At 44.0% G+C, this 25,622-nt stretch overlaps 1 protein-coding gene across 4 annotated transcripts in view; it reads right to left on the reverse strand.

Annotated features, from left to right (window-relative positions):
* The window catches only part of SYNE2 (spectrin repeat containing nuclear envelope protein 2), a 284,685-nt gene that overhangs the window by 134,490 nt on the left and 124,573 nt on the right, over nucleotides 1-25,622 (reverse strand). For all 4 annotated transcript variants that reach the window (XM_075531883.1, XM_075531885.1, XM_075531884.1 and 1 more), the window contains exons 49-56: nucleotides 18,529-18,673; nucleotides 17,508-17,726; nucleotides 10,582-10,847; nucleotides 8,975-9,143; nucleotides 7,172-7,327; nucleotides 4,275-4,415; nucleotides 3,223-3,405; nucleotides 2,110-2,247 (exon numbers count right to left, since the gene is read on the reverse strand). In XM_075531883.1, coding sequence (XP_075387998.1) covers nucleotides 2,110-2,247; nucleotides 3,223-3,405; nucleotides 4,275-4,415; nucleotides 7,172-7,327; nucleotides 8,975-9,143; nucleotides 10,582-10,847; nucleotides 17,508-17,726; nucleotides 18,529-18,673 — 1,417 coding nt within the window. The remainder of the gene's footprint in view (nucleotides 1-2,109; nucleotides 2,248-3,222; nucleotides 3,406-4,274; nucleotides 4,416-7,171; nucleotides 7,328-8,974; nucleotides 9,144-10,581; nucleotides 10,848-17,507; nucleotides 17,727-18,528; nucleotides 18,674-25,622) is intronic.

The following is a 25,622-nucleotide window of genomic DNA, read 5'->3' on the forward strand; positions in this document are numbered from 1 at the left end:
GTATTTGTGGAATGATCATTTGGCAATAAAATCATTTTTATAAATACAACTCAGGCAAAAGGTTATAGAGCAATTTGAACAAGCTTTTAATTAAAACTTGATCGCTTAGAAGAGAGATTTGGAACATCTTTAGATGTCATCTTCAAAATCAGTGCTTGGAACACGTAGAATTTTCAGGAAAGGGCTAAGATGCACTAATCATGTTCAGCTAGTTATTTTAGACGGACTTCTGTTTGAAAGAGGATGTCAGGTTGGTCCTCTAGCAATAACTGCCCGTGGGAAAAAGAACAGCCCCTTCCCAGGCCCCTGCTTTTCCCACCCAGTGGCAGCTGATAAACAAAGCCTAGCATTTCAAAAGGCTCTGAGATTTGGGGGAGACACCATCACACGTTTACAACTGGGTCAGCAGAGGGGAGCAGAAGTCCGGCTGCTTTGACTGGAGGTCACTTTTGTAGTTTGTTTCTTTTAACTCAAACAGACAAGATGAGGGGGGAAAGCATCTCCCCTGGCTCTCCTGGCAAAGCTTTTTAAAACGGTGAGTCAGAGGGATGATGTAAGAAGGAAGACCAGCATGCTTTGGAAACGTGGAAAGTTAACCTAAAGGGGGCTGTGGAAACTAAAGAAATGACAGGTGAGCAGAGGAAGAAAAGAAGAAGAAAGGGTGAAAATGTAGTATCTTTGCAACTGTTACTATAGGGGGAAAATGCCCCAAATGCTCAAACATCAAGTACGATGAAGCAGCAGAATGAACACAGATAGAAAAGGGAGTGGAATCAAGTCTGAGGTCTGATTCCTGTGAAAATTCTTATTAAAAAACCATTTTTATAAGCCATTCTTTCTCCTGGCTCCACGGTGTTAGAGAAGGGGACTCTGCCTTCACGAGGAACCCAGCAGCAGGGCTCAGTGGTGGGAAGATGTGCGGCAGCCCTGTAGAAACAGACTTTGATTCCTCCTGTTTGCCTACATGCTTGAAGTCGCAAGGCCCCTGGGGCGTTGCCAGAGGGGAAGGAAAGGTGCAGTTAGAGAGTCAGATGAGGCTGGGCCCCGAGGGAACTGTATATTAGTTGTCTACTGCTTTGTAATAAAAGAAATGTATTATCCCATCAATTCCAAGGTCAGTGTGTCCTCTCTCAGGATCTCACAAGGCAGCAATCAAGGTGAAACCAGGATGCACATCTTCTGGAAGTCAGGATGGGCTACAAGATCAGCCAGGTTGTTGGCAGATTCAAATGTAGGACTGTCCTCCTCTACTCAAATGGCAATGGGCTGGGAGCGGATCACATCGCGTTTCTAGAGCAGGGGTCCTCAAACTTTTTAAACAGGGGGCCAGTTCACTGTCCCTCAGACCCGTTGGAGGGCGGGACTATAGTTTAAAAAAAAACTATGAACAAATTCCTATGCACAGTGCACATATCTTATTTTGAAGGAAAAAAACAAAACGGGGCAAAAACACCCGGCCGGATAAATGTCCTCAGTGGGCCGCATGTGGCCCGCGGGCCGTAGTTTGAGGACCCCTGTTCTAGAGCCTACCCTAGACACCCTCGTCTGCCCTCGTCTATCCTAGCCACCTGCCCCTCGCACTGCATGGCAGCTTCTATGTGCAAAGTCAGTAGGAGACACTCTCTCCAGTCTGCGACCAAGGAGTCTTCTCTAATGTAATGTAATCATGTTTGGGACACCTTTGTCATATGCTACAACCTTCTCAAGGGAGCGATGATTTCAGAATTTTCATGTTCATGGCCACATTTGGGCGGGGGTGGCGGGGGAGGGGAGGGGCAGATCATGTAGGGAGGTCAAGTAAACCAGGAAGTGGGGGTCTTGAGGACCATTTTTGAATTTTACTAACAACCCTCTTTCAACCTCATCCAGTCCGACTCTCTTACTCAAAGATGGGAGGAAGTGAAGCCCATGGAAGAGACAGTAGAGCTCCAAACCGTAAAGTCATTTTCAGGATGAAAGAACTAGACTCTAGTCTCCTACATCCCATCCCTGTCTTGGGCCTTTCACCCTCCCAAGCTTCTGATGGTGAAAAGAAATCATCACAAAGGTCAGCTGAGCTACTACCACCTGCAATCTATGCATCCCCGGAACCGTTGAAAGAACACTTACCTGCAGCTTGCTAGCATGCTGACTCAGCATCTTGGAAGAGTCATAGTCTACGGGATTGACCAGCAAACGACTGGTATTTTCTATCCAACCTTCAATGCTCTTCAAGAGGTCGTTATATTCCTCCATCTTTAGTGTGGCCTGTGAAAGCGACATGGACTAAATTCAGCCTGATACCTGTTACTTGAGTTGGTTGATTCCTGGAGAAGTCGCTGCTGTGAGCAGTGCTGTATCAGGCCTTGCACGTCTCCTGTCCCCACGCCTGGGGCCATCTGGCACCGCCCCCTCCTTCCCTGCCCCTCCAAGTTAGTCTTTCCAATATTTAAGTCTACACCTGATCGCAGGGGAAAGGGCATTAGTCATTCTATCCCAACCTTTGCCTCTGCAAGTTTCCCGATGGAGTTTTTTGCTGAAAGAGATAATAAAGGGATGTTGCAAGTATCGTTCCCCGCCCCCACCAGTGTCTGAAACGAGACTCGTCTTTGTCCTCCTGCTTCCTGCACACCTGTCTTCCTGTAAGACCAGGATCCCATCTTGCTCTTCCTAGGTCACATATATGCCCCACCCGCTCAGAACCCCTACTTGGAAGAGAGGGCGTATCTTGTTTGCAAATGAGTTTTTCTTTTACTTTTCTCCCTTCCTGGACCCAAGATTGTCTGAGTAATTTCCAATACTGGTCTTCCTCCACCTACTGGGAAGCACGAAGCTTTCCTGGAGTCCTGCTGTGGGTTGACTTTCGCATAATCTGGGCTTGTTTGCCTGCTCAGACTTTCGACCCATCAAAGGCCTAGCTAAAGTCTAGCATGTCTGATTCGCGCTGGGCACCACTTGACCGGAGACACCAACGAGTCATTTCTGTTAACCACCTGTTTCCATCACCCGCTGTGAGAACCCACTCTACAATTTTCAACTAATTGTCCTGGGCGTCATTTTGCACTGCTACACCTTCACGTCAGTCCCAATAGTGAGACTGTCAGCTTAGTGCCCACGAGGCTCTTGCCTTGGGTCTGAGAAATGGCTACAGAGGAAGCAGACTGCCTCTTTATATTGCTGTTTGTTTGAAACCCATCTCGATGCTGCCACGTGATCTACAGCTACGATGTGTTGCAGCCATACCTTATTTAACTGCGAGGTTCTCGATTCTGCTCTCTGTGCGACTTGCTGATACTGCTGCAAGGGGATCATCAAACTGTCCATCCATTCTTGAGCTTGCCCTGGGTCCTGCTCAACAGTGTCCTGAACTTCGGAGTCCAGCTCATTTAGCTTCGAATGCCAGAGATCTAGCTCATCCCACATTTTCTGGAGAAGAAAATCATGAATCAACTTGAAGGAGGACATCCTGGGTGGCTCTGCTAATGCCTAGTTTTCAACTCGTATTCGCCCTTGCAAATGCTACCAAAGCACCACCACGGGCACGGCTTTCCATTTATGGTGAGGCACCACCCGTGATGCAATATGGGATTTTGCACCTGGTCTCAGCTCCTTTACTGGAACTGCATTTGTTTGCGTTGGAATTGGCAGGAGAGGAGCAGAAAGATCTGGGCATTTCCAGAGGTGAACAACAGATGACCAGGCCAGCACAACCCTAACTTTTCAATGGTGATAAGGTCATAGTATAAGGGGCTGGGTGGACACTTGAAATGTGCTAAAAGCAGAACTAAGAACAGTTCTGATGGGATTAAAGTTGCGGCAAAAAGAAAGTGCTGGCCGCGTGCACTAGCCTCCCCTTGGACGGGAGTTGACCGGGACTCGAGAGGGAGAACTGTATGCGACATGGCCAGTTTTACCTAAAAGTTTACTTCCGACGATGTTTCAATTTGAAATGTTGATTCCTTTTTTTTTTCTTTCACAGTCTAAAGACAAGCTTTTAGTACTTCATCTCCTAATTAATTATGGCATTCCCAAGACATTACGAAAAGGCCAGTTTTGCGATCACAGGCTCTCTCACCCATCTGGGAATATTCCCACCATGGAAAACTAAGAAGCGCCTTTCAATGCAACCTTTGCCACGACGTCTCTGGGAGGTGGCACTGCACGTGCGCCAACACTGGGTTAGGGTCCCTGTGTGTCCGAATCAGCCAAAGCCCGCACCGTGAGGTGCAGGCTGAACTGGGGTGGGAGGTGGGGGGAGGATCCGCTCTACGAGGGGGATAAAAGAAGGATGGTACCTTCTGCATTTCTTGAGCCTTCTGAATGTTTTTGCTCTTCTGCTGCAACATCTTTTCAACGTGGTGGAGCCCGTTGTTAACTTCTTCAATCCTTCTCCTCATTGCGAACGAGGGCGACCTTTCAGAGACTTCCCTGCTAACCTGTCACCAAGGAGAAAGGCGCATTCGGCTGGGAGGTGTTCTCAGAATCCCAACAAGTAAACACTATGTCATTTTACTTATATAAAAAAATTCTCTACAATGATGGAAACGTACAGCACATGTGTGTTAGAAAAGCAGATTAGCAGAATAGGAATTCCTTACAATCCTGCAATGCCTCTGCGGAGTAGATCCCCGAGTGAAGTGAAAACCAGAGTACTAACAGGCGTGTTTACCCCCGTCTGCATCAGAGGACTGATCACAACAGCCAGAGGGTGGAAATGCAATGGAAAGCCCAATGATGAAACCACAAAGCACCTCACGACATGGACGGACCAGGAGGACACTGTGCGGAGTGAAGGGGGCTGATGGCAAAAGGACCACTGTTAACAAGGAAACAAACAAGATAGAGACTTTCTACCAGGTAACAGATTTTAGCGGTTACCGTGGAGGGCAACCAGGGAAGGCGATGAGCAATAGGCTGGAGGATAGACCGCTGCTGAACTCGGTGAAGGGGAAACAGTAACTCAGTAGAAGGAGAAGACAACTCAGATGGAAGGACAGGATGAACTACGGGGCGCTGGAAGTGTCGATAAGAGGCTTACAGGATTGAATGCCAAGGGGATGATGTGAAATGCAATTGACAATTAAAAACAATTTTTTTAAACTGATGAACAGAAATAGTAAAATGAAATCCCAAATAAAATAAGTAAATAAAAAGCATACACAAAATGTGTGTTGAGTGTAATCTAGGAGATGTATCGAGGATATGTGTGTGCTGAAATGAGCAAAACCACTGAGTGGAGTGTTCAAAACAAACCCCGATTAGTCAAAGAATCTAAGAGCGATCTGGGAGATAAATGATTTATTTCATACACTCTCCACTTGATGAGAAACTCTCCACACAGACCTGTTTCCAATAGAACCAAGCGACTCTCAGCTAATAACAGAACACGAAACCACCACCTTGATATTCAGTTGGGCTAAATAACTTTGGAAAATGAGCCATTTCTCTGCAAGGCACAGAGCTTAATCTTCCCTGTGTGAAATGTCCCAGTATGTGCTTTCACCACAACCGGAATTCTAGCAACTGGACAGCAATTCTTTCATCAGAATGATTTTCCTAAGAAAATAACTTTTGCTGAAAGAGATAATAAAGGGATGTTGCAAGTATCGTTCCCCGCACCCCCCAGTGTCTGACTGGTTTGTGTGGTTTTTTTTACGCTATGTTGATAAGGCTTTATTCAGGCAAATAGTGCATTGTGCCCTGTGTGTACTCCTTTCAATGCTCAGGAGAATCACTGTGTCTAAAGAGATCATATAGAGATTGGAAACCGGAAGCAGGAAACTTGACTGAGGCCACATGTCAAGTTAGTCCTTGAACTTGTCCTGAGAAGCCCCGAATCTGTAGCCTCAATCCCAGGCGCTAACCACGACGCCCGACTCTTGCTCCTTAGAGATCTTATCTGTGTCCCACAGCTCCTCACAGCACCAAGGCTACTACTTCGATCCCGCATTGGCTTTCTATTCCTGTGTGACATATTACCACCAGAGTGTTCGACAAAATTAATCTCACTTAGGCACAGTAGAAGAAAACACAGCTTTTGTTTTAAAGGAGTCATTTGAATGAAACAGAATGGCGGGCAGATTGGTCAACCAATCTGAAATACGTCAACCAAGACGAATCAGTTGCTGTTTGCTACATATACACACGTTGCAGCTGAGATTTTCAACCCTAGATTTGGACGATTGATTTTGATGCTTAATTCACTTGAAAGGGGGAGTCATTTTTATTTGAAACATGCTTGAGAACAATATTTAGCTCTCAAAACATTTAGATTGTCTTAAAATAAAATCAATAGTCCATGACCCTTGAGAGTAACTCATAGCAGACTTTCTTGTGAGTTAACCCTGTAAGATTTGCTACGCACATATATTAGTTGGCATGTTTTTGACATGGGTTAGATCATCCTCAGAGAGCTCTCTCATAAAACTAGAGATGTATTCTCACATCTCAGTTTGAAATATGATGTTTCGAGTACATTTAAGGTCCAATTTACTTATCAAGCTATCTTAACACACCTAATAATGTAACCACTAGAGATTACTAGAGCATTCTAGGCTCCTAAGGCAGCCTAATACTACTTTGTGATTTTTGATGCCAGACCAAAGGAATTTTGTTCTGTGGGATCCGGTCAGCTGGTTTATAATTCAATCAACTGTCTTGCTGAGCACTGATCTCTCCAGTCATATAAAACACTGATGCCCTTTTCTTCAAATCGGGCTTTCAGGGACCGCGGTTTGCCCAGGTCTGCTTTATGAGAATCCTGTCGTTATTACTTCACGCTCATGCTGAGAGCACTTCAGTTTGAGTCGTGAAATCTGAATTCATATTGCCCTGGGTTCCACTTTCAAGCATTTACTGTAAATCCCTTTGGAAGCCAAGTTCTGCTCGTAGACAAAACTTTGAGTGTTTTGGGAGCAAAAGACAACAGAGGAGTACAGCATGATTCATAAGTGTTTTCTTAAAATGAAGGAGAAGAAAAACACCTTAAAAGCTGAAAATAACAGACCACCCAACTCTGCGACCTCCGGCACTGTTCCAGAGAGCCTTCATCTCAACAGACATTACGCAGAGTTGTCAACCACGCGCTACCGGAACAGCCGTAAGTGAAAATGTGATATTCAACGACACCGTCTCGTCTCTATTCTTTCCCTCCACAAATAAATAGCAACAGCATCACACATGTGACCATTACCTTCTCATCTATGTCTTCTAAGGTTTTTCGGCATTCTTCCATCTGGGATTCAATCTCTGCCGGGACTATAGTATACATCTCAGAATACTTGATTCGCAATTTTTCCATAATCTCCTCGAAGGCCAGCTGTTCTTTCTTAAGACTGCTCTGAAGCTCCTGAAAACGTCAGCAGAAGTTTCAACACTCACCAGGCAGAGGGGAAACCGCTCTCACCGAAGCCGCCTTCTAGCACATCGGTGAAGGAAACTTCACCATTGATACAAACAGATGGAGCCTGGGAGCTACTCAGGTCAGTCAGATGATGCCTTCTAATTTGTAAGAGTGAAACTTGATACCTCTTTGGAATGTCAGACCATTGTTGTGGAAAGACATTACAACATGCCCTGCTTCGAAAGTAGCTCAGATAGAATTGTCTCAGTTGGCTGTCCTGAGCTTAAAAAAGCTGCAAAGAAGTTTGTGTTTTTTTTGGAGGGGAGTGGGGTGGGTAGGAGTTGTTTGTTATGAACTTGTTGCCATTTCTGCTGCTTTCTCCATTATCATCACAATGATTCAAGGCCACTAAAAGCCCCGGCTTGAGGGACAAGTGTCTGCTTTCACCTAATGAGACAGCCCGCCGAGCTCAACTTCTTTGCACAGGGAGGCTTCCGGTTCCAGCACAGACTGTGGGTTTGGGGAGATAAAAGACCTGAACAAACAGGCTATTGGCTGTGGCCTAGAAACAAAATCTGATCTCCGTTCTCCCGCAGCAATTATAAAGGAGCGACTCGGCTGTTTGGGAAAATTTCCCAAAGATCAAGTGGAAAAGTACTTCTGGACTTTACTATGGGCTTTCTCCCCGCCCACCCCCAACTCCTCTTTCACAGTAGCTGTTCAGTAGCATTTTGTGTGCTAATGGATTGAGTCACTGCACTGAAGAATGATTACCGTTTTAAAGGATTCTGATGGGCCACTGTTTCCCTTTCCTCCACCCTCAGCAGAGAGCAAATCTATTGAGGCAAAGTCTACGCACAATGCGGGGCCCCACAAAAGGAGAGCTCAAGGTTTCGGTCCAGTCCTGTGAGACTGGTCTAGCCCAGGGGCCCCATCTCCATTCAGAGGCACACAAGGATGGCTTCCCTGAAGACCATTGTGAGGAGTTACTTTACTTTTTCAACATTCAGGGACCCAAAGCTCTGGTAAATAACAACATGCCACTTTTGAATAAACTTCCAAACATGTTTTGCTTTTTGGTTATTATTATTTTACCTTCACCACAGGATTGGCCTGAAGAAAAGCAATCAGGCTGAAGAAATGAGTTCACTTAGTGTGTGCCGAGCCCCTTTCAGAGTTGTAAGGTTTTGGCACCGACTAAACATGCCTGGTACAGCGCAGGGGCGATGGAAACGTGGGAGCCCCTCGACAAGACGGACGGACACCGTGGCTCCAACAATGGGCTCAAACAGGTGCGGGACCAGGCGGTGTTTCCTGCCCTTGGAACGGACTTGGTGGCACCGAACGACGATGTGAGTCTAAAGGCCATCTTCGCTAAGCCCATGCAGCAGGCAGCACGATCACCTGGCCTGGGTGGTGCAGATGGATCGACCTTCCCGGCCTGGTTTCCACTCGGCTGGCTGGAGCCCAAGCCCACTCAAATTCCACGGCTCTGCCCCCATCATGGCAGGGAGCCATCGACTGCACGTGCTCCCTCTTTCTCGGGAGCACTGCCCTCCCGCTGGAGCCCAGTTACCTCCATCCCGAGAACGTGGATACAACACAGAGAACCTGAACCTGTACTCGCAACATTCGCTAGCCCGTCTCGCATACCTCAACTGGGTCTGTCTTTTCTGGGCGACCCTGCGAGTCCAGGCTTTGCAGAGAGGCCAGGCTCTGGTGAAGCGCCTTCTTTAACGCCATTATTTCTTTCTGGAAGGAATCTCTTTCTTGGATTTCGGCCTGCACCAAGTCCTTATTTTTTTGAGCTTGCTTAAGAAGCCTTAAAAGACAGCAACGAAAAATTACAAAAATTGTTTTCTAATCTGTTCTGTGAAATAGAGTTCTAGTTTAACAATGAACACAATGGCTGTATAGCTCAAAAGGGATTTTTTTTTTGGCCAAACAGAAAAATGCCACTTTTCAACCATACATATCAAATTTACATATATAAATTCTATCACTCAACCACAATTTTCGCCACACTTTCACCCTCAAATATTCTTTTTCACTTTATATCCTGCCTGCCATTTTTGTCCTCCATCCCCCTCCCCGCCCTTCCTGTGTATACCCCTTGCCCCATGTAATCCTGGAACTCAACTGAAAATGCCTTAGAGATGGGACCTCAGCCATGGCTGGGCTTTAAGGGGACAGACAACACCACTCGCCATAAAAGAAAACCTTTCTGCAGACTCATCTCCATGCTCCCTCTCTAGATTGGAAAGTTGAAGCTTCTTTACTCTCATTGATATGCTGTGAGTTTAAATGACTACACTTTTCCTTGGAGGCGAATTGATAAACATCTCTAGCCTTTACATTAGTATGTCTTTTCACTGAATGATTCCAGTAACCATCTTTCTCAATGAAATAACCACAGCTCCAGATAAAAGATCCTGCTATCCACTGCATTTTAATTTTTCATTGCATTTTTTGACTGAAAGTTAAAAAGAATCTAAGGAATTTTAACATTCTATAATTAGGGGATTGGCTAAATATATTGTGACATATTTATAAGGTAGAATATTATATAGTTATATAATTAAATAATACTTAATGTATAAAAATATATACCATATAAGTGACTCAGTATAATCCAAAACTGTATAAGTAGTCTGATCTTAAATTGTTTAAAAATAAAAACATTATTGAATAACTTTAACATTGAAAAAGATGAGAAGTGATACAGAAAAGGCACTGGCAGCAATTGTTGAGTGCTAGATGAGTGAATGATTTTTTAATAATCTTTATAATTTTCTACATTTTCTACTATGACTATATCTTGCATGGTGAGAAAAGCACGAAGCCCCAGTGGCACTGTGGGGTAGGCACTGGGCTGCTCACCACAACATCAGTGGTTCAAACCCACTAAGCTGATCGGTAGGAGGAAGATGAGGCTGTCTGCTCTCATAATAAGTGACATGATCTGAGAGTGGGCTTTAATTAGTAAAACAGCAAATGGGAAATTTTTTCAAAAGAAACAAATTTGAAGGACAGTCACTCGGGAAACTATCCAGGATAGAGAACCTGAGCTTGTTTTAATTTGGGTTATTAATCGCTTCCATCCCTCTGTACACCAACTAGTACAGACTCAACTCAGTTTGGTTTTATCACTTGACAGGAGTCAGATGATACTTTTTAGATATTTCCTAAATTCAATGTTTTCTAAATGTTGAACTTGGGTCAGACACAGTTCCTTCGCAGGTCTCCAAACCAATTCTTACTTGGTGCACTGCTCTTGCATAGAGGCAACCTCTTGGAGCGCTGGGACAGTTTCTACAGCCCTCACGTCTTCAGGAACATGCTGGATGCTTCTCATGCGCAGAAAGAGCAGGGCCAGGATCTGCTGCTGCCTCTCCACACTCTCTTCGTATTGGCAGAAAGAGCCTAGCAGCGCAGAGAGTTCCTCTGTGGTGGCTGCCTCGATCGTTTTGGAAATTTCAGGAAGGTCTTCGTGAAGATTATCTAAGATAATCGCTTCTCGTTCGATCTAATTCAAAGAGCAAAAAAAGAACCAAACGATATCAAATACATTCATCATTTTAGGTCTGGAAAGAGCACCTTGGCTTTGCCTATTTATCCTGGCTCTTGGAAGAGCGCCCAGGAGCACACCCTAGCGCAATGCAATGTTGGGAATATAATTCCTTTATCATCAGAAGCCCATGTTTCCAATTACAGATCCCATAATTTCAATGGTGTGTTGGTATTGAAGAGCTCCTTAAAGTAATAAAATTCCATTTTTCAGACTTCAGTCATAAAAAGCAATCCTGTCCTTAATGTTAGCCACAGGGATACAGACTGAGCTCCATCAAACTGCCTCCTCTAAGCATTCGAGGCTGGCTAATTACCGGATGGGTAACTGTGTGTACAGGTTTCTTTTCATTCCTATGTGCTCAAAATAGTAACGTCTGATCATTTCTAATTACTTCAAAAACTATGAAAGAAAAATTAGCCCAAATTACGGACCCAAGTCAAATGCGCATGAACTACTTGTTAGGACATTGCTGGCCAGTGGGGCAGCAGTTAAATGCTGAGCAACTAACCAAGAGGTCTGCGGAAGGAAGAGTGGCAGTCTGCTTTTGAAAACATCCACTGCCTTAGGAACCCTGGGCCAGCAGTTCTAATCTGCCCATTCTGAGCCAGAACTGACTTGATGGCAATGGCTTGGAAATAAGGGAATTATTGGTAGTTCAATGGCAGAAGTCTCACCTTCCAACAATGCACCTGAAACACAGCTACTACTTGTCTATCAGTGGGGCTTGCATGTTGCTCTGATGTTGAACACGTTTCAGCAGAGTTACAGACTAAGAGAGACTAGGAAGAAATGCCTGGAGAGCTGCTTCTGAAAATCAGCCCATGAAAAACCCTACAAAGGATATCCATCCAAGCCCATTTTGCATCGGGGTCTCATCAGTTGTCTCAAGGGCAGCAAACAACAAGTAAAAAATATTGAAATATATAACCGAATATACCATATATCTGGAAAATTGAGTTCCTTCAGTGCTAAACCCAGAAAAAAGACAAAGGAGGGGGATGAGAATTTCAAATGTCCTTAATCAGGCAACTCATGATTTAAGATTATGGAATACCTCACACTCACTGGTGAACTATATTGATGGTACCATGTCAGTTGAATCAGGGAATATTCAGCTGGATGGCCTGCCAGACATGCTAGAAGGTGGGAGATCAAGTCTATCAACTGCCTGGGGCTCCAACATCAATGCCGCCTGCAGGGGGCAAGGTAAAATCAAGTCACTCATCTTGTCCCCCATCACTCAGCTCGAGGCGCAGTACTGGGTGGGCCTACAAGAGCCGCGCAGGCAGCGCGCATTCCGAGTGCGGTCACTTTTGAGAGGCCCGGAGAAGGAGCGGGTTTGGCTGCGGTGCAAGCTCTCCTGCCACTTGAGCCATATAATCTAACCGAGTCTCCAACTGGTAGAATGCACGGGTACCAGAAGCAAGGGATAGACATACATTGGCCTTTCATGATGGGACTTATATTTTCCACGATCTCAATCCTAAAATCAGTTGAATTAGAAGTCCTGGATCTTGGGCAGACTTCCGCTAGAAAAAAGAGATAACATTTCCAGTGAACTTGAAACAATGACTGCCATGAGGTCGTGATGGGTTTCCTATAGACGAACTTGGTAGGATGGCACCCTGGTGGCGTACTGGTTCCACACGGGGCAGCCAGGTCAGCAGATTGAAACCACCAGCTGCTCCGGCAGAGAAAGAGGAGACTTTCTACTCCCTGAAAGTGCTGGTCTCGGAAATTCACAGGGGTTTCCTGTAGGTCTGCTATGAGTTGGCATCGACTTGATGGTAGGGAGTTTGTATTTCGGGATCAGAGAACCACTCAGCAAAGAAGAGAATTGCTTTATTGACAGGATAATTACGGGCTATCGCTTCCAATATATATTGAAATGCTGGAGGAAGGAGGTCTGCCGCTCAAGGACGTAATTAGTCCTGATGGTGCTCCCAGCCCCTCCCCAGGAGACTGCTGAGGCTGTCTGCTCCTGTAAAGACTGACAGCTTCAGAGACCCTACGAAGGCCACCATGAGCCAGATCGACTCCACGCCGTGGGTTTGGGTTTGGGTTTTCCTGGGAGGGAGCTTCTGTCATGGGGCTCCCACGCCCGTGCCAGTGAGAACGAGAAATGAAAAGCTGCAGGAACCACGACCCAGCCAGAGTCTATCACTAAGGGCACCAGCCTTTCCGATTTCATCCTCCTGGTCTCGAACTCCTGTCCCCCAGGAGCATTATCAAAATAAGCTGCTGGTTAATTGTGATGATGTGCAGACAACTCTCTTCCGAAGCGGTCTAACTATGAAAGTATATGTTATGAATATTATATCAAGAAACAACCAAAAAGAAAAAAGGAACGAGACATGACCTATGGTTACCATGGGCAAAGAAGGCAGAGCTTTTGCTTAGGGGGCACGGAGTTCATGTTAATGGCGGTGGAACACTATGGAGAGCGATAACAGCCATGGCTCTACAATGACACTGTATATTCAATGACCCTGAGTTATACACATACAAGTCACCGAACTGGTGACTGTTTTCTCGTCTATACTTTTGCCAGAGTTGAAGAAAAGTTACATAAATAACAAGGAGGGCAGGGAAAAAGAAAATGTTCTAAAATTGATTGTGGTAAAGTTTGTACAACTCTTCTTGATGTGGCCGAACAATTGAATAGCTTGCTATGTGGATGACATGCCAATATGACTGTTGGATAAACAAACAAACAAACAAACAAACAGACTGCTGGCGGGTGAGCCCCTGGTAGGAGCCTGAGTCAGAAAGGGGCCGCCATGAACGTGACGGGCTCACAGTCCCACCCAGGAGAGGCTCAGCAGCCACCTGTAGTTTCCCTTGAACACAGACTTGTAATAAAATTGGTCGGACCATTTCCAGGTTCACAGCTCATGATGAAGTACGGTCTAGAAAGGGAGAGCGGATCAGATGCGGCAGGCAAACGGTGAAGGAAACAGAAACTGGGAGTCTGCTTGTCGTATGCCTTCTACTGCCAAGCAAGTTTGAGTGTATGACTTTATCCCAGCACATTATGACCATCCTACATAATGATCCGGAGCAAATAAAAAAGGAACAACTATATCAAGCAGTTTCTGTTTAAACAAACAAAAACAAATAAGGTGGTAAAAGGGGGGATTTAAAAAATTTTTAACTTTTGTTTTTCAGCTTGTAAAGTAAAACTGTAAAACAAATTTTAGTGTACCAAACACCTACGAAAACACTCTGGGGGCTCACCGGCTAGCTCACACCCTCAGCCACCAGCTAATAGGTCAGAGGTTCAAACTCACCGGTCTGCTTCCATAAAAATGGAAAATTTCTGAGGCAGTTCTGGTCAGTCCCATCGGGGTGCAGAGTCAGAACTGACTCATCAGCAATGGTGTTTTATTTGTGTAGAGCATCGACTTATGGAAACCACTCCTTCTATAAAGATACATTACTATTATATGAGGCCCTGGAAGGGGCCATCGATGATCGGGCTCAGTTGCTAACTGAACGTTGGTGGTTTGAGTCCATTTGGAAGCAGCTCCGAGGAAAAGCTGCAGACCGCAAACCCAACGGAACAAGGTTCTGCCCTAACATCCGGGTGTCGCCACAAGTCCCAGCGACTGACTCCAGGCAACTGTGTAGTCAGATATCCATGTGAAAAACGGAAGTGTGTGTTGTGACACGTGAGAAGCACCCCGTTTACCAGAATCGCACACACAGAGATCACTGTAGGGCATAATCTTTGCTTAATAAAAGCTAGTTTAAGCGCTCTTATCAACCTACGATCTTTGAATCAATAGTTTCACTTAAGCTGACAGCACAGTGGGCAAGGGTCAGACTGTCCATGTGAATCCTCCTCTCCCACGGGATTGTGAACGCAGATACACGACTCAATCCCGCTGTGCCTCATTTTCTCCTCTGTAACTGAGCCCCATTCAAATAGCTGCCTCACAGCATTCTCGTGGGGACCAATGCGGTATTCCATGTAAGTGCTGGGAACGGTGCCTGCACCCTGTAAGTGCTGGATGGCTGGTGGCTACTGTTGTTGCTCCTACTACACGCTTGACAAAGTAGCTTCAAATGCTTCTTTGAATAATGACAACATTCTAAAGAAAAAGGGTCTGAATCAAGAAGACACATTTGTGAAGGGATAAGCAACAATAGAGAGGCACTGTAACCAAGTGGAAAGCATAAATACTTAGAATGCATGGGGACTCTTGATAGATTTCTGAGACTGTGAATCTTTACAGGAGCAGGCAGCTTCATCTTTCTCCCAAAGAGAGACTAGGGAGAAATTATTTTTGTGTACCTAGTTGAGATAGTTAAGGTTTATTGTGCCTATGTGGCTAATCAACACATTTCGGGTTAATTGAAGGGCGGAGCGATAAATGGCTCCGTGAGCCTTCCCTTGCTAGTTCTTGGGTCTCTTGCTTTCTGATGGATGGACCAGGGTGCTGCTGCCTTAGCCAGTTCCCTGCTTCAGCTGACAAGGCTCACTTCCTGCAAGACATCCCTGAGGAGAAGCCACATGGACCTATCCGGAAGCAGTCCTGGGTGCTGGAGCAGCCATGTAGAGACCCCTGCCAGCACTGAGATGCTTACACGCTCACTGATTCGGCTTTCCTCCTGCAATCGGTGTCATTGTGTGTGTTTTGTGAGACTGAGGAGGAATTTGTAATTGGTGTTGAACATACGGGTTAATGTTGGACTTGTGGGCTTGGATAGCACTGGGTTGGGATGCTTTCTTAATGTGCACTTACCCTTTATAGAAAACTCCCTCTTATACATATGAGTTTCTGTGGATTTGTTTCTCGAATGTACTCAGACTAACACACTAGCCCTACAATTCCAAACTACTTAAAAATGTCCTTTCCAAATAGCTGGTACCTAAGGACAGGAGCCCTGGCGGTGTAACGGGTGACGCACTGGGTTGCTAACGACAGGCCAGTAGTTTGAAACCACCAGCTGCTCCAGGGGAGCAGCAGGAGGCGTTAGAGTCCTGTAAACAGTCACTGTCTCAGAAACCCACGGAGCAGTTCTACCCTGCCCCAAAGAGTGGCTGTGTGTCAGAATCGACTTGATGGCAATGAGTTTGGTTTAAAAAAAAAAAATCAAACAAATCAGTGGATCCAAGGTGATCAGCTGGGCCAGTTAAATCCAAGGCAGAGAAGGCTTAGATTTTCTGGGGATGGCCAATGGGGTAATCTTCATAGCTGTTTTTCAAACCCATTGGCAGCCTTGTGAGCGAAAGATGAGGCTTTCTGCTTCCGTCAAGATTCACAGCCTCTGAAACCCAAAGGGGAAGTTCTACTCTGTCCCAAAGGGCCCACCAGAGTCCCAGGGACTCTGCCAGGGGTGTGCGTGGTCTATTATTGCCCATTTGTGTTTTTGTTGAAGTCCTGATCCATTGTCCTGATTCAAGATCTGTGATTGATGTAGACATATTACAGAAGATTTCTTTTAGATAGTTTTCAAAACATACATCCTCTCTGCTATTCTTACACCCATACAAAACAATTGTAGTTAATTTCAAAATTGTGGGATACAGAAGGATTTCTCCCAAGCTGTCTCCCCCAAATATATGCCAGACAGCTGCTTGGGAATGACTATACCTGGAGGTCATCAGAAGTAGGTCAGGGGTTATTCTCCCTGAGAGCTATCAGCCATCTAGAGCAAGTAGTTACCACTGTTTATCCCACAACAAATAGGGCCCACTTCCTTCTGATAAGGATAGTAGTTGTCTGTTTCCGTGTAGGAGACCCCCTGAGGTCAAACCCGTCCAAGGATGATCAAGGTTAGGTCGCCATCTTGAATCTAGGGTCCGCCCATCTTGTCACATGTATAACCCCAATCCCTCCCCTTCCTATTGCGTGTATGTCCCTAGACCACCCCTTCTGATTACTGTATTACCTATAGTACAGCCCCTTCCTGTGACGTATGTCCTCACCTGTAATTAGGGGGCTTGAATGTCCCCAGAGAATATAAAAGGTGCCGGGGCTACCATTAAACTCTCTCTCTCCCTCCACGTGGACCATTGAGTGGGGCTGAGGTGAGCATGCTACCATGAATTGTGTCTGACTCCCATTTATTTCTATACTTCTATCTCTCATGCTCTCTATAACTTTACTATGATCTTTACTTATTATCGCCGTACAATTGCGCCTACCGGACCCATAATGATGTGTTAGGGGCTGGCTTTCCCTGACACAAAATGAGTTGGCAATCACTCACACCAGCTAATTCTCACTTGTAGTATTATGTAGGGCGAGTTATTTTAAGGAGGTTTAAATTGCCTACACAATAAAGAGTTTAAAGCTTACAAAAACAAGTAGTTATTTACAAATTTGCACATTTATAGAAATAAGTGAATCATTTATTGGAATTATTTGAATAGAACCAGACTTGAATCAGCATTTTTATGTTATATATGGGGGGGGGGGTTTGAAAAAAATGCATACAAAAATTCCATTATCTTTCCATTCTATTTCACCATGAACTTGGTGAAGCACCCTGGTATTTGGGATATAAATAAACAGTACAGGTTGAAGACTCATTTTATATGAAAACAAAACAAAGAGCATTTGTTTGGATCCCAGAAGATTTAACTGTTAACTACGAAGCACTCACCTCTTCGCTGACACCTTTCCATTCCTGCTGTAGTTCCCCACACCACGTCTCCCACGTTCTAGCGGCTTCCAGCAAACGCAGCCACCTCGCCCACAGGGCAGCAACACTTCTCAGCAGCCACGCGCCATCCTTGTCTGTGCACGTGCCCCTCAGGTGCCTCAGGACCTGCCGGAGTTTCAGCAGCTCTTCTTTAGTCGATTGGAGATTTGTCACCAAAGCCTTAGAAGCAAAATAAAAGGAATAGAAGGTATATAAAGTCTAGTGTACATTTTTTCTGAAACCCATAAAGTGTTTAAAAATCTTGAACCATTTATTATCAAAACATGTACATAACACTACATGACACTGTTTTTAACAGTTCTTTTGGAAGTAACTGTCCATTGCCACCAGTTGACAATCATCTGTGTATGAATAAACTGGCAACATGCTTGGGAGCACAGGGACAAAGATTAAGCCCCAAATGAGTATTTTTCTATTAAGAGTGGATTTCCAAAGGTGAAAAGCTTTAAAAACGCGATGCAGTTTTGATTTAAATCCCTTACTTTATCCACTTTGATCAACCACCCAGGCAATCATTTGTTTTTGTTGTTGTTTATGGATTTGTTTGGGTTTTTATTGGTCGAGGAGGATGAGGGATTCATAGAATACAGGTGATTTCGGATGTCTTCCCTTAAATCCCCATACAACAGATTCCAACAAATGAAACAGAAGAAACATCCAACTTGCTCAGTAACAGAATGTGGAGGCCACGAGAGTGGCAGGAGACTCTCAGTGGAAAAGTCACTGACCCACCGGAATCCAGCAAAGTAAGACGAAACGCGAAACTTTAAGGGAGCAATCGAGAAAGACAAAATATGCTTCTTGGGAAGAGGACTGTCCCATGAATGCGATTAATTAAATCTCGTTGCTCCATTTAATTCCTTAGATTTTGGTTTGTGTAGAACGGGGCTGAAAGCCTTCTTCGGGTCCCAGCATGCTGCTTTCACCTGCACAGGCTGGTCTGTGGACAGAAGACCATTACCTTGCTCTGTTCCGAGCGCTCCAAGGCTTCTTTGTAAGACAGCGGCAACCGGGACATGGACTGCCCAAGAGAGGTCTCCATGTTGCCCAAGTCAGTACAAATTTTCTCTTTAGTGTTTCTATAGCGTTCGTAATTCTCAAGACACCTAATGAGGCACAGTTAGAAAAAAAATGGCATTAATTATTAAAAAATCATTTTATTGAGGGCTCGTGAAACTCTTATCACAATCTTTACATCCATCCATTGTGTCAAGTGCATTTGTTTTCCCTCATCATTCTCAAAATATTTACTTTCTACTTGAGCCCTTGGTAACAGCTCCTCATTTTCCCATCCCTCCCTGCTCCCCCTTCCCACAAGAAAATGGCATTAATTTTATGTAGTGTGATAAATCCTGAACATCCCAGAATACATTCTGCATATCCAATAAAAACAGGAATAGGATGATTCTATAGTTTCCTATTCAATGTATTTCAATACATTTGAATTGACTAACTCCTCTCAATAGACTATATAAATGCAAATTGATGTAATAGATAGATAAGACTGCCCTTAAAATATCAACGTTGGAAGTGATTTAAAGAAAAAGTTCTTAAGTAAAATGAAATTGCATCCTTTAACACTCTTAGCACCTTCTGACACCAAAAAACAAATCCAATGCCAGTAAGGTGTAAATTGATACAATTTTTATAAAAAATATTATCATTTTAAATATCATTATCTTTTGACCCATAATTCAACTACTGTAATTTATCTTAAAAAATTAATCCCTCGGGAGATGGACATATCTGACCAGAGCACATGGGAGCAGAGGAAGGGGGAGGAGGAGAGAGTGGAGCACATCCTGGCCAACCAGGCCATGAGGATGATGTTCCTGTCTAGAGCAGCCAGTCCACAGAGAGAACAACATGGCTGGCCCCACTATGAGACACGATGCCCCTAAGTTAGCAACCGTGATACAGGGGACAGCACCGGAGACACAGTGTGCGAACTGCACCTGACCTGATCCCACCACACCGAGGCAAAGCACTGGGGGAGAGCAGTGGAACAGCAAGAATGGAGTGGCAAGGTCCCCAGGGAATGCTGAAAGTGGACTTTGGGGCCAGGGCGTGGTGCCCCAACAGACTGGACTGGAAAACACTCCTAAGGGCCAACAAACGATCCTTGAAGTAACTACAAACTCTTCTTTCTTGATGTGTTTGTTTTGTTCTTTGTCAGTGGTGTGTTGTTGTGGTTTTGTTGTCTGGCTGTATACTGTTGCTTTGTTTTCCTCTGTCTTGTTTTCATGCGTGTTATTGTCTCCACAGGTCTGTCTAAATAAGACAGGCTGGATTAACTATCTGGAGGAAAAACAACGGGACCGACAGTTCCGGGGGGACTTGGGATAGGGGGAGGTGGTGGTGGTGGTAAGGAAGTGGTGTTAACAAGCACAGGGACAAGAGAACAACATGGAACCCAAAATGGTAGTGAGGGGGGAGTGGCAGGCCTGGTGGGGAATGATCAAGGGTAAGGTTACATAAAGAAGAGGTATAGCTGTAACCCAGGTGGGGACGGAGCATGGTAGTGGGGCAGGAGGAAGGTCAAGGGAGATGGAGGAAAGAGCTAGGAGGCAAAGGGCATTTATAGAGGTCTAGACAAAGACATGTACATGCAAATATATATATGAGGATGGGGAAATAGATCTATGTGTCTATATTTATAGGTTTAGTATTAATGTGGCAGAAGGACATTGGGCCTCTACTCAAGTACTCCCTCAATGCATGAATACTTTCTTTTATTAAATTGGCACTCTGTGATGCTCACCCTCCCGACACAACTGCTGAAGCCAAAGCGGGTGAACAAGTAAATGTGGTGAAGAAAGCTGATGGTGCCCGGCTATCAAAAGAGATAGTGTCTGGGGTCTTAAAGGACTGAAGGTGAACAAGCGGCCATCTAGCTCAGAAGCAACAAAGCCCACATGGAAGAACACACCAGCCTTTATGATCACAAGGTCCCAAAGGGATCAGTTATCAGGCATCAAAGAACAAAAATCATTGATCTGCTCACCTCCATGATACAATCGCTGAAGACAAACGGGTGCATAAGCAAATGTGGCGAAGAAAGCTGATGGTGCCGGCTATCAAAAGAGATAGTGTCTGGGGTCTTAAAGGCTTGAAGGTAAACAAGCGGCCATCTAGCTCAGAAGCAACAAAGCCCACATGGAAGAAGCACACCAGCCTGTGCGATCACGAGGTGCTAAAGGGACCAGGTATAAGACATCATGCAAAAAAATATAATACATGTGTATATATATATAATGTGTGTGTATGTATGTGTATATATATATATACACACACACACACATACCATAGTGAATGAAGGGGGAAGTGCAGAGTGGAGACCCAAAGCCCATTTGTCGGCCACTGGAGATCCCCTCACAGAGGGGTTTAGGAGAGGAGATGGGTCAATCAGGGTGTGATGTAGTATTGATGAAGAACACAGCTTTCCCTCAGATCCTGGATGCTTCCTCCCCCCAACTACCATGATCCGAATTCTACCTTGCAGGACTGGATAGGGCAGAGGTTGTACACTGGTGCATATGGGAGCTGGAGGCACAGGGAATCCAGGGTGGATGATACCTTCAGGACCAGGGGTGTGAGGGGAGATACTGGGAGAGTAGAGGGTGAGTGGGTTGGAAAGGGGGAACCCATTACAAGGATCCACATGTGACCTCCTCCCTGGGAGATGGACAGCAGAGAAGGGGGGGAGGAGGGACGGAGGGTCCGGATAAGGCAAGATATGAGAAAATAACAATCTATAAATTATCAAGGGCTCATGAGGGAGGGGGGAGCAGGAAGGAGGGGGAAAAAAAGAGGACCTGATGCAAAGGGCTTAAGTGGAGAGCAAATGCTTTGAAATTGATTAGGGCAAAGAATGTACAGATGTGCTTTATACAATTGATGTATGTATATGTGCTATAGTTTATTGTGCCAGGCTGGCCGATAAACACAAGTAGGATTAACTGAAGGGCAGAGGGATAAATGGCTTGCTTGTTCTGTGCCTCAGTTTAAAGGGGTACACTACCTGTGGGATGCCTAGCATGTGGAGTGTGTCACTGTAAGTTGAGGTCCCTTTAAGCCCACATGATTGGAATGTTCATCTCTGGAGCTGGGGACTGACAGTTGATGACAGCTGGGGACCTGCCCTGCTGTTTGCTGTCTGGGTATATATAGCCCAGCTCTCTCTACAGAAGGGGACTAGTAACTGGCAGCTCTCAAAAACTTGAAGGACTGCTAGTGTATCACTGCTTTATAACTTAACTGTTAATTTCTTGTATTATCTATCTGTATATTATTTAACGGTTTATTTCTTGAATTATATATCTATCTTTATAAATATATTTATATATAATTACTAGCAATCTGGTTTGTCTCTCTAGAGAACCCTGTCCAATACAATATGTATGGATTGTGATAAGAGTTGTATGAGCCCCTAATAAAATGTAAAAAAATAAAAAAAATAATCCTAAGCATAAAAAACTTTTTGCAGAGAAAATATCTTTTTTGTTATTTTATTTTTAAAAATCATTTTATTGGGGGCTCATACACCTCTTATCATAATCACAGCAAAATTTCTTTTCTCATTATTGTACTAGTTAAAATAACAAAAAAATTTTCTATTTAACCAGAACATGATTAAGTAAATTACAGTTTAATTTATAAAATATCACTTAACAACTACAATTTAATTAATGATGTGTTTGTTACAAAAAGGAAAACAGTTCAAGTTATAAGGTAAAATAGGGGGTGAGGCACTAAATGTTATACAAAAGTGCAGTGTTTCCTATATAAAAAAGCACTGTGTATAAAATTATATGTGTAAAGTAGCTTAAATAAAGCAGAGGTAAATAATATTATATGCAGAATCCTGAAATAATGGTGATCTATAAGTAGACACATGAGACATGTAGGTGCAATGGCTGTTAGAGGGAGCGGGAGAGTAAACCTATGGATATCTGTAGATTCAACAGAAGCTATCTCTACATCTGTACTTAGTTATGCTGCAAATACACCCATGAACATAATCTGTTGGGGCAAAGTGATGAAGAGTTCTTAGGCATAAGTAAACACCTGTGGAACTGAGTTGCTGGATTTGAGGACAAATGTCCATAGTTTCAGGGGACATCAATTGGCACAACACAGTCTACAAAAACAGGGTTCTCCATCCAACTTTGGTGAGCAGAAACAGGGAGCTTAAAAGTTCATGAGTGGCCATATAATGCACAATTATTAGTCTCTCCCTATCCTAAGAAAGGGAAAGAAAACTTAAGATGTGTGGAAACAATTACTCCAATAAACTATATGACCGGTCATCTAGCTCAGAAGCAACAAAGCCCACATGGAAGAAGCATACCAGCCTGTGTGATCACGAGGTGCCAAAGGGATCTGTTATCAGGCATCAAAGAACAAAAAAATCATATCATTGTGGCTCACCTCCATGATACGATTGCTTAAGACAAATGGGTACATAAGCAAATGTGGCGAAGAAAACTGATGGTGGCCAGCTATCAAAAGACATAGCATCTGGGGTCTTAAAGGCTTGAAGGTAAACGAGCGGCCATCTAGCTCAGAAGCAACAAAGTCCACATGGAAGAAGCACACCAGCCTGTGCGATCACAAGGTGTCGAAGGGATCAGGTATCAGGCATCATCAGAACAAAAAATCTTACCATAGTGAAGTACAGAGTGGAGACCCAAAGCCCATTTGTAGGCCACTAAAGGGTCTCGGGAAGGAGACGAGCCAGTCAGGGTTCAATGTAGCAATGATGAAAAATACAACTTACTTCTAGTTCCTAAATGCTTCCTACTCTGCCCCGTCCTCCCCCACTATCACGATCCCAATTCTACCTTGCAAGTCTGGCTAGACCAGAGCATGTACACTGGTACAGATAGGAACTGGAAACAGGGAATCCAGGGCGGATGATCCCTTCAGGTCCAGTGGTGAGAGGTGATACTGGGAGCGTAGAAGGAAGGTGAATTAGAAAGGGGGAACCGATTAAAAGGATCTACATGTGACCTCCTCCCTGGGGGATGGATAACAGAAAGTGGGTGAAGGGAGACGTGGGACAATGCAAGATATGACATGATAATAATTTATAAATTATCAAGGGTTCTTGAGGGAGGGGGGAGGGAGGGGAAAATGAGGACCTGATGCCAGGGGCTTAGGTGGAGAGCAAATGTTTTGAGAATGATGAGGGCAATGAATGTACGAATGTGCTTTACACAATTGATTTATGTATGGGTTGTGATCAGAGTTGTATGAGCCCCTTATAAAATGATTTTAAAAAAAGAGAAGAAAACCATATCACGATGAAAGAAGATAAACAAACAAACTGTATGACCAGGTAAATCCCAGCCGCCATGACCCTGCATCCGAGATGGTGCCTAGCTACCTTACCACCTGCTCTGAGAGCAGGTCCCAAACAATGAGAAAAAACTCAGTATCACAAGAAAGACCTACTCGCTGGTCAGAGACTTATGGTACCTCCCAGACGACGGCCCCTCGTCACCCTGCAGATCAGGAACTACACTAACCTTCAACAGTCCAGCAATATAGATAGTTCTATAAGGGGAACCACACCACTAAGGATACCTCAGAAAAAGCAGCCATTTGAATCAAAAGGGCAACATTTATCCAAGGACAACATTCAGACGGGTTAGGGAGGAGGAAGAATGTAAACGAAAGTCTTTGGACGAATTGAATAAGTGATGTTCTGCTGTGGGGATCGCATAAATCAAAATGCGTTCGAATTGTTGAATGGAAATCTGATCTGTTTTGCAAATCACCCGATTCACAAAAACTTCATAGTAAATAAAACAAAAGGGGGTATAAATTTCCTATGAAAGCAATGAAAATTTATGCAATATATATACAGACTTAAAATGATTAAAACATACTAAAATACAGGCAAAGAATTAAGTAATATTTACAGACCCAAACTAGGTTAAATTATAAATACAAAGAAACAGGCAAAACTGTAGGGCCAGTTTTTCACCTTGAGGATATTTGTTACGTTCCAGTTTTCTTGACCACCTAGTAGACAATAAGAGACTGAGGATAAAACCTGCAGACCACTCCAGGAGGAGACCTCCTCCATATTAGTGGGTATCTCATAGAAGGCCCATTCCATCAGATTAGTAACAGATACATCGACAAAGGACACGTCTCCAAAATATAACACAATTCTTTAATGGACCAAACTAATGAAAATTGCATAAAGGCTTGAAGAATCCTTTTATAGGAGAACAAATATGAATGACCGGTAAACATCCAAAAAAGACTTCTAACTCATCAGGAATAGTTAAATTCAAATTAAAACCATGAGCCAGCACTTCTTGCAAAAATTAAATCTCACAACACCATGTGCTGGGTAGGAGACCTGTGGAACAGTGATTCTGACTTGAATAAAACTGATAAATTCCTATAGCACTGAGATTAGAATGCACGGGTACCTTCTACCCAGTGATCGCTCTTAAACGTACCCAAAGGAAGCTTTTGCCTGAAACTTAAATGGCTCCTAGTAGCAATGCTTATGAATGCAGAAGCTGGAACCAACCCAAATGTCCATCAACAGCTAAGAGAATGACTTTTCATTACAGAAAAATAAACCTAAGGATCATAATGATGTGTTGGGAAAAATTCAATCAAAGAATGTATGCATGGACATATGTTTAGCAGCGTGAAAATGGACATATGCTTGATGTGTTAGTTTACCAGCGTGAAAACAGACAGATTATTTCAGGGCACAAGCACATAGTAAAAATATAAAGAAAATATAGGTATAAAAATTGAAAAATATCAGAGCATAGTAGGAATGATAAGCATATAATTTAGGATAAAGGTTGTTTCTCAGAAGAGAAGGAAAGGCACAGAGAGCATTCAAAATGATGTTATTTTGAACTTTTGAGGTAATTAAAAAATTATTACTCATGACCACTTGCCATTGAATGTATTCAAACTCATGATGACGCCATGGTGCTGGTGAGGAATCCTGAAAGCCCCATGGACTGACAAAAGAACAAAGAAATCAGTCTTGGAAGAAGGACGGCCAGAATGCTC

Source organism: Tenrec ecaudatus, chromosome 14, assembly GCF_050624435.1.
Source record: "Tenrec ecaudatus isolate mTenEca1 chromosome 14, mTenEca1.hap1, whole genome shotgun sequence".
Lineage (NCBI taxonomy): Eukaryota > Metazoa > Chordata > Mammalia > Afrosoricida > Tenrecidae > Tenrec > Tenrec ecaudatus.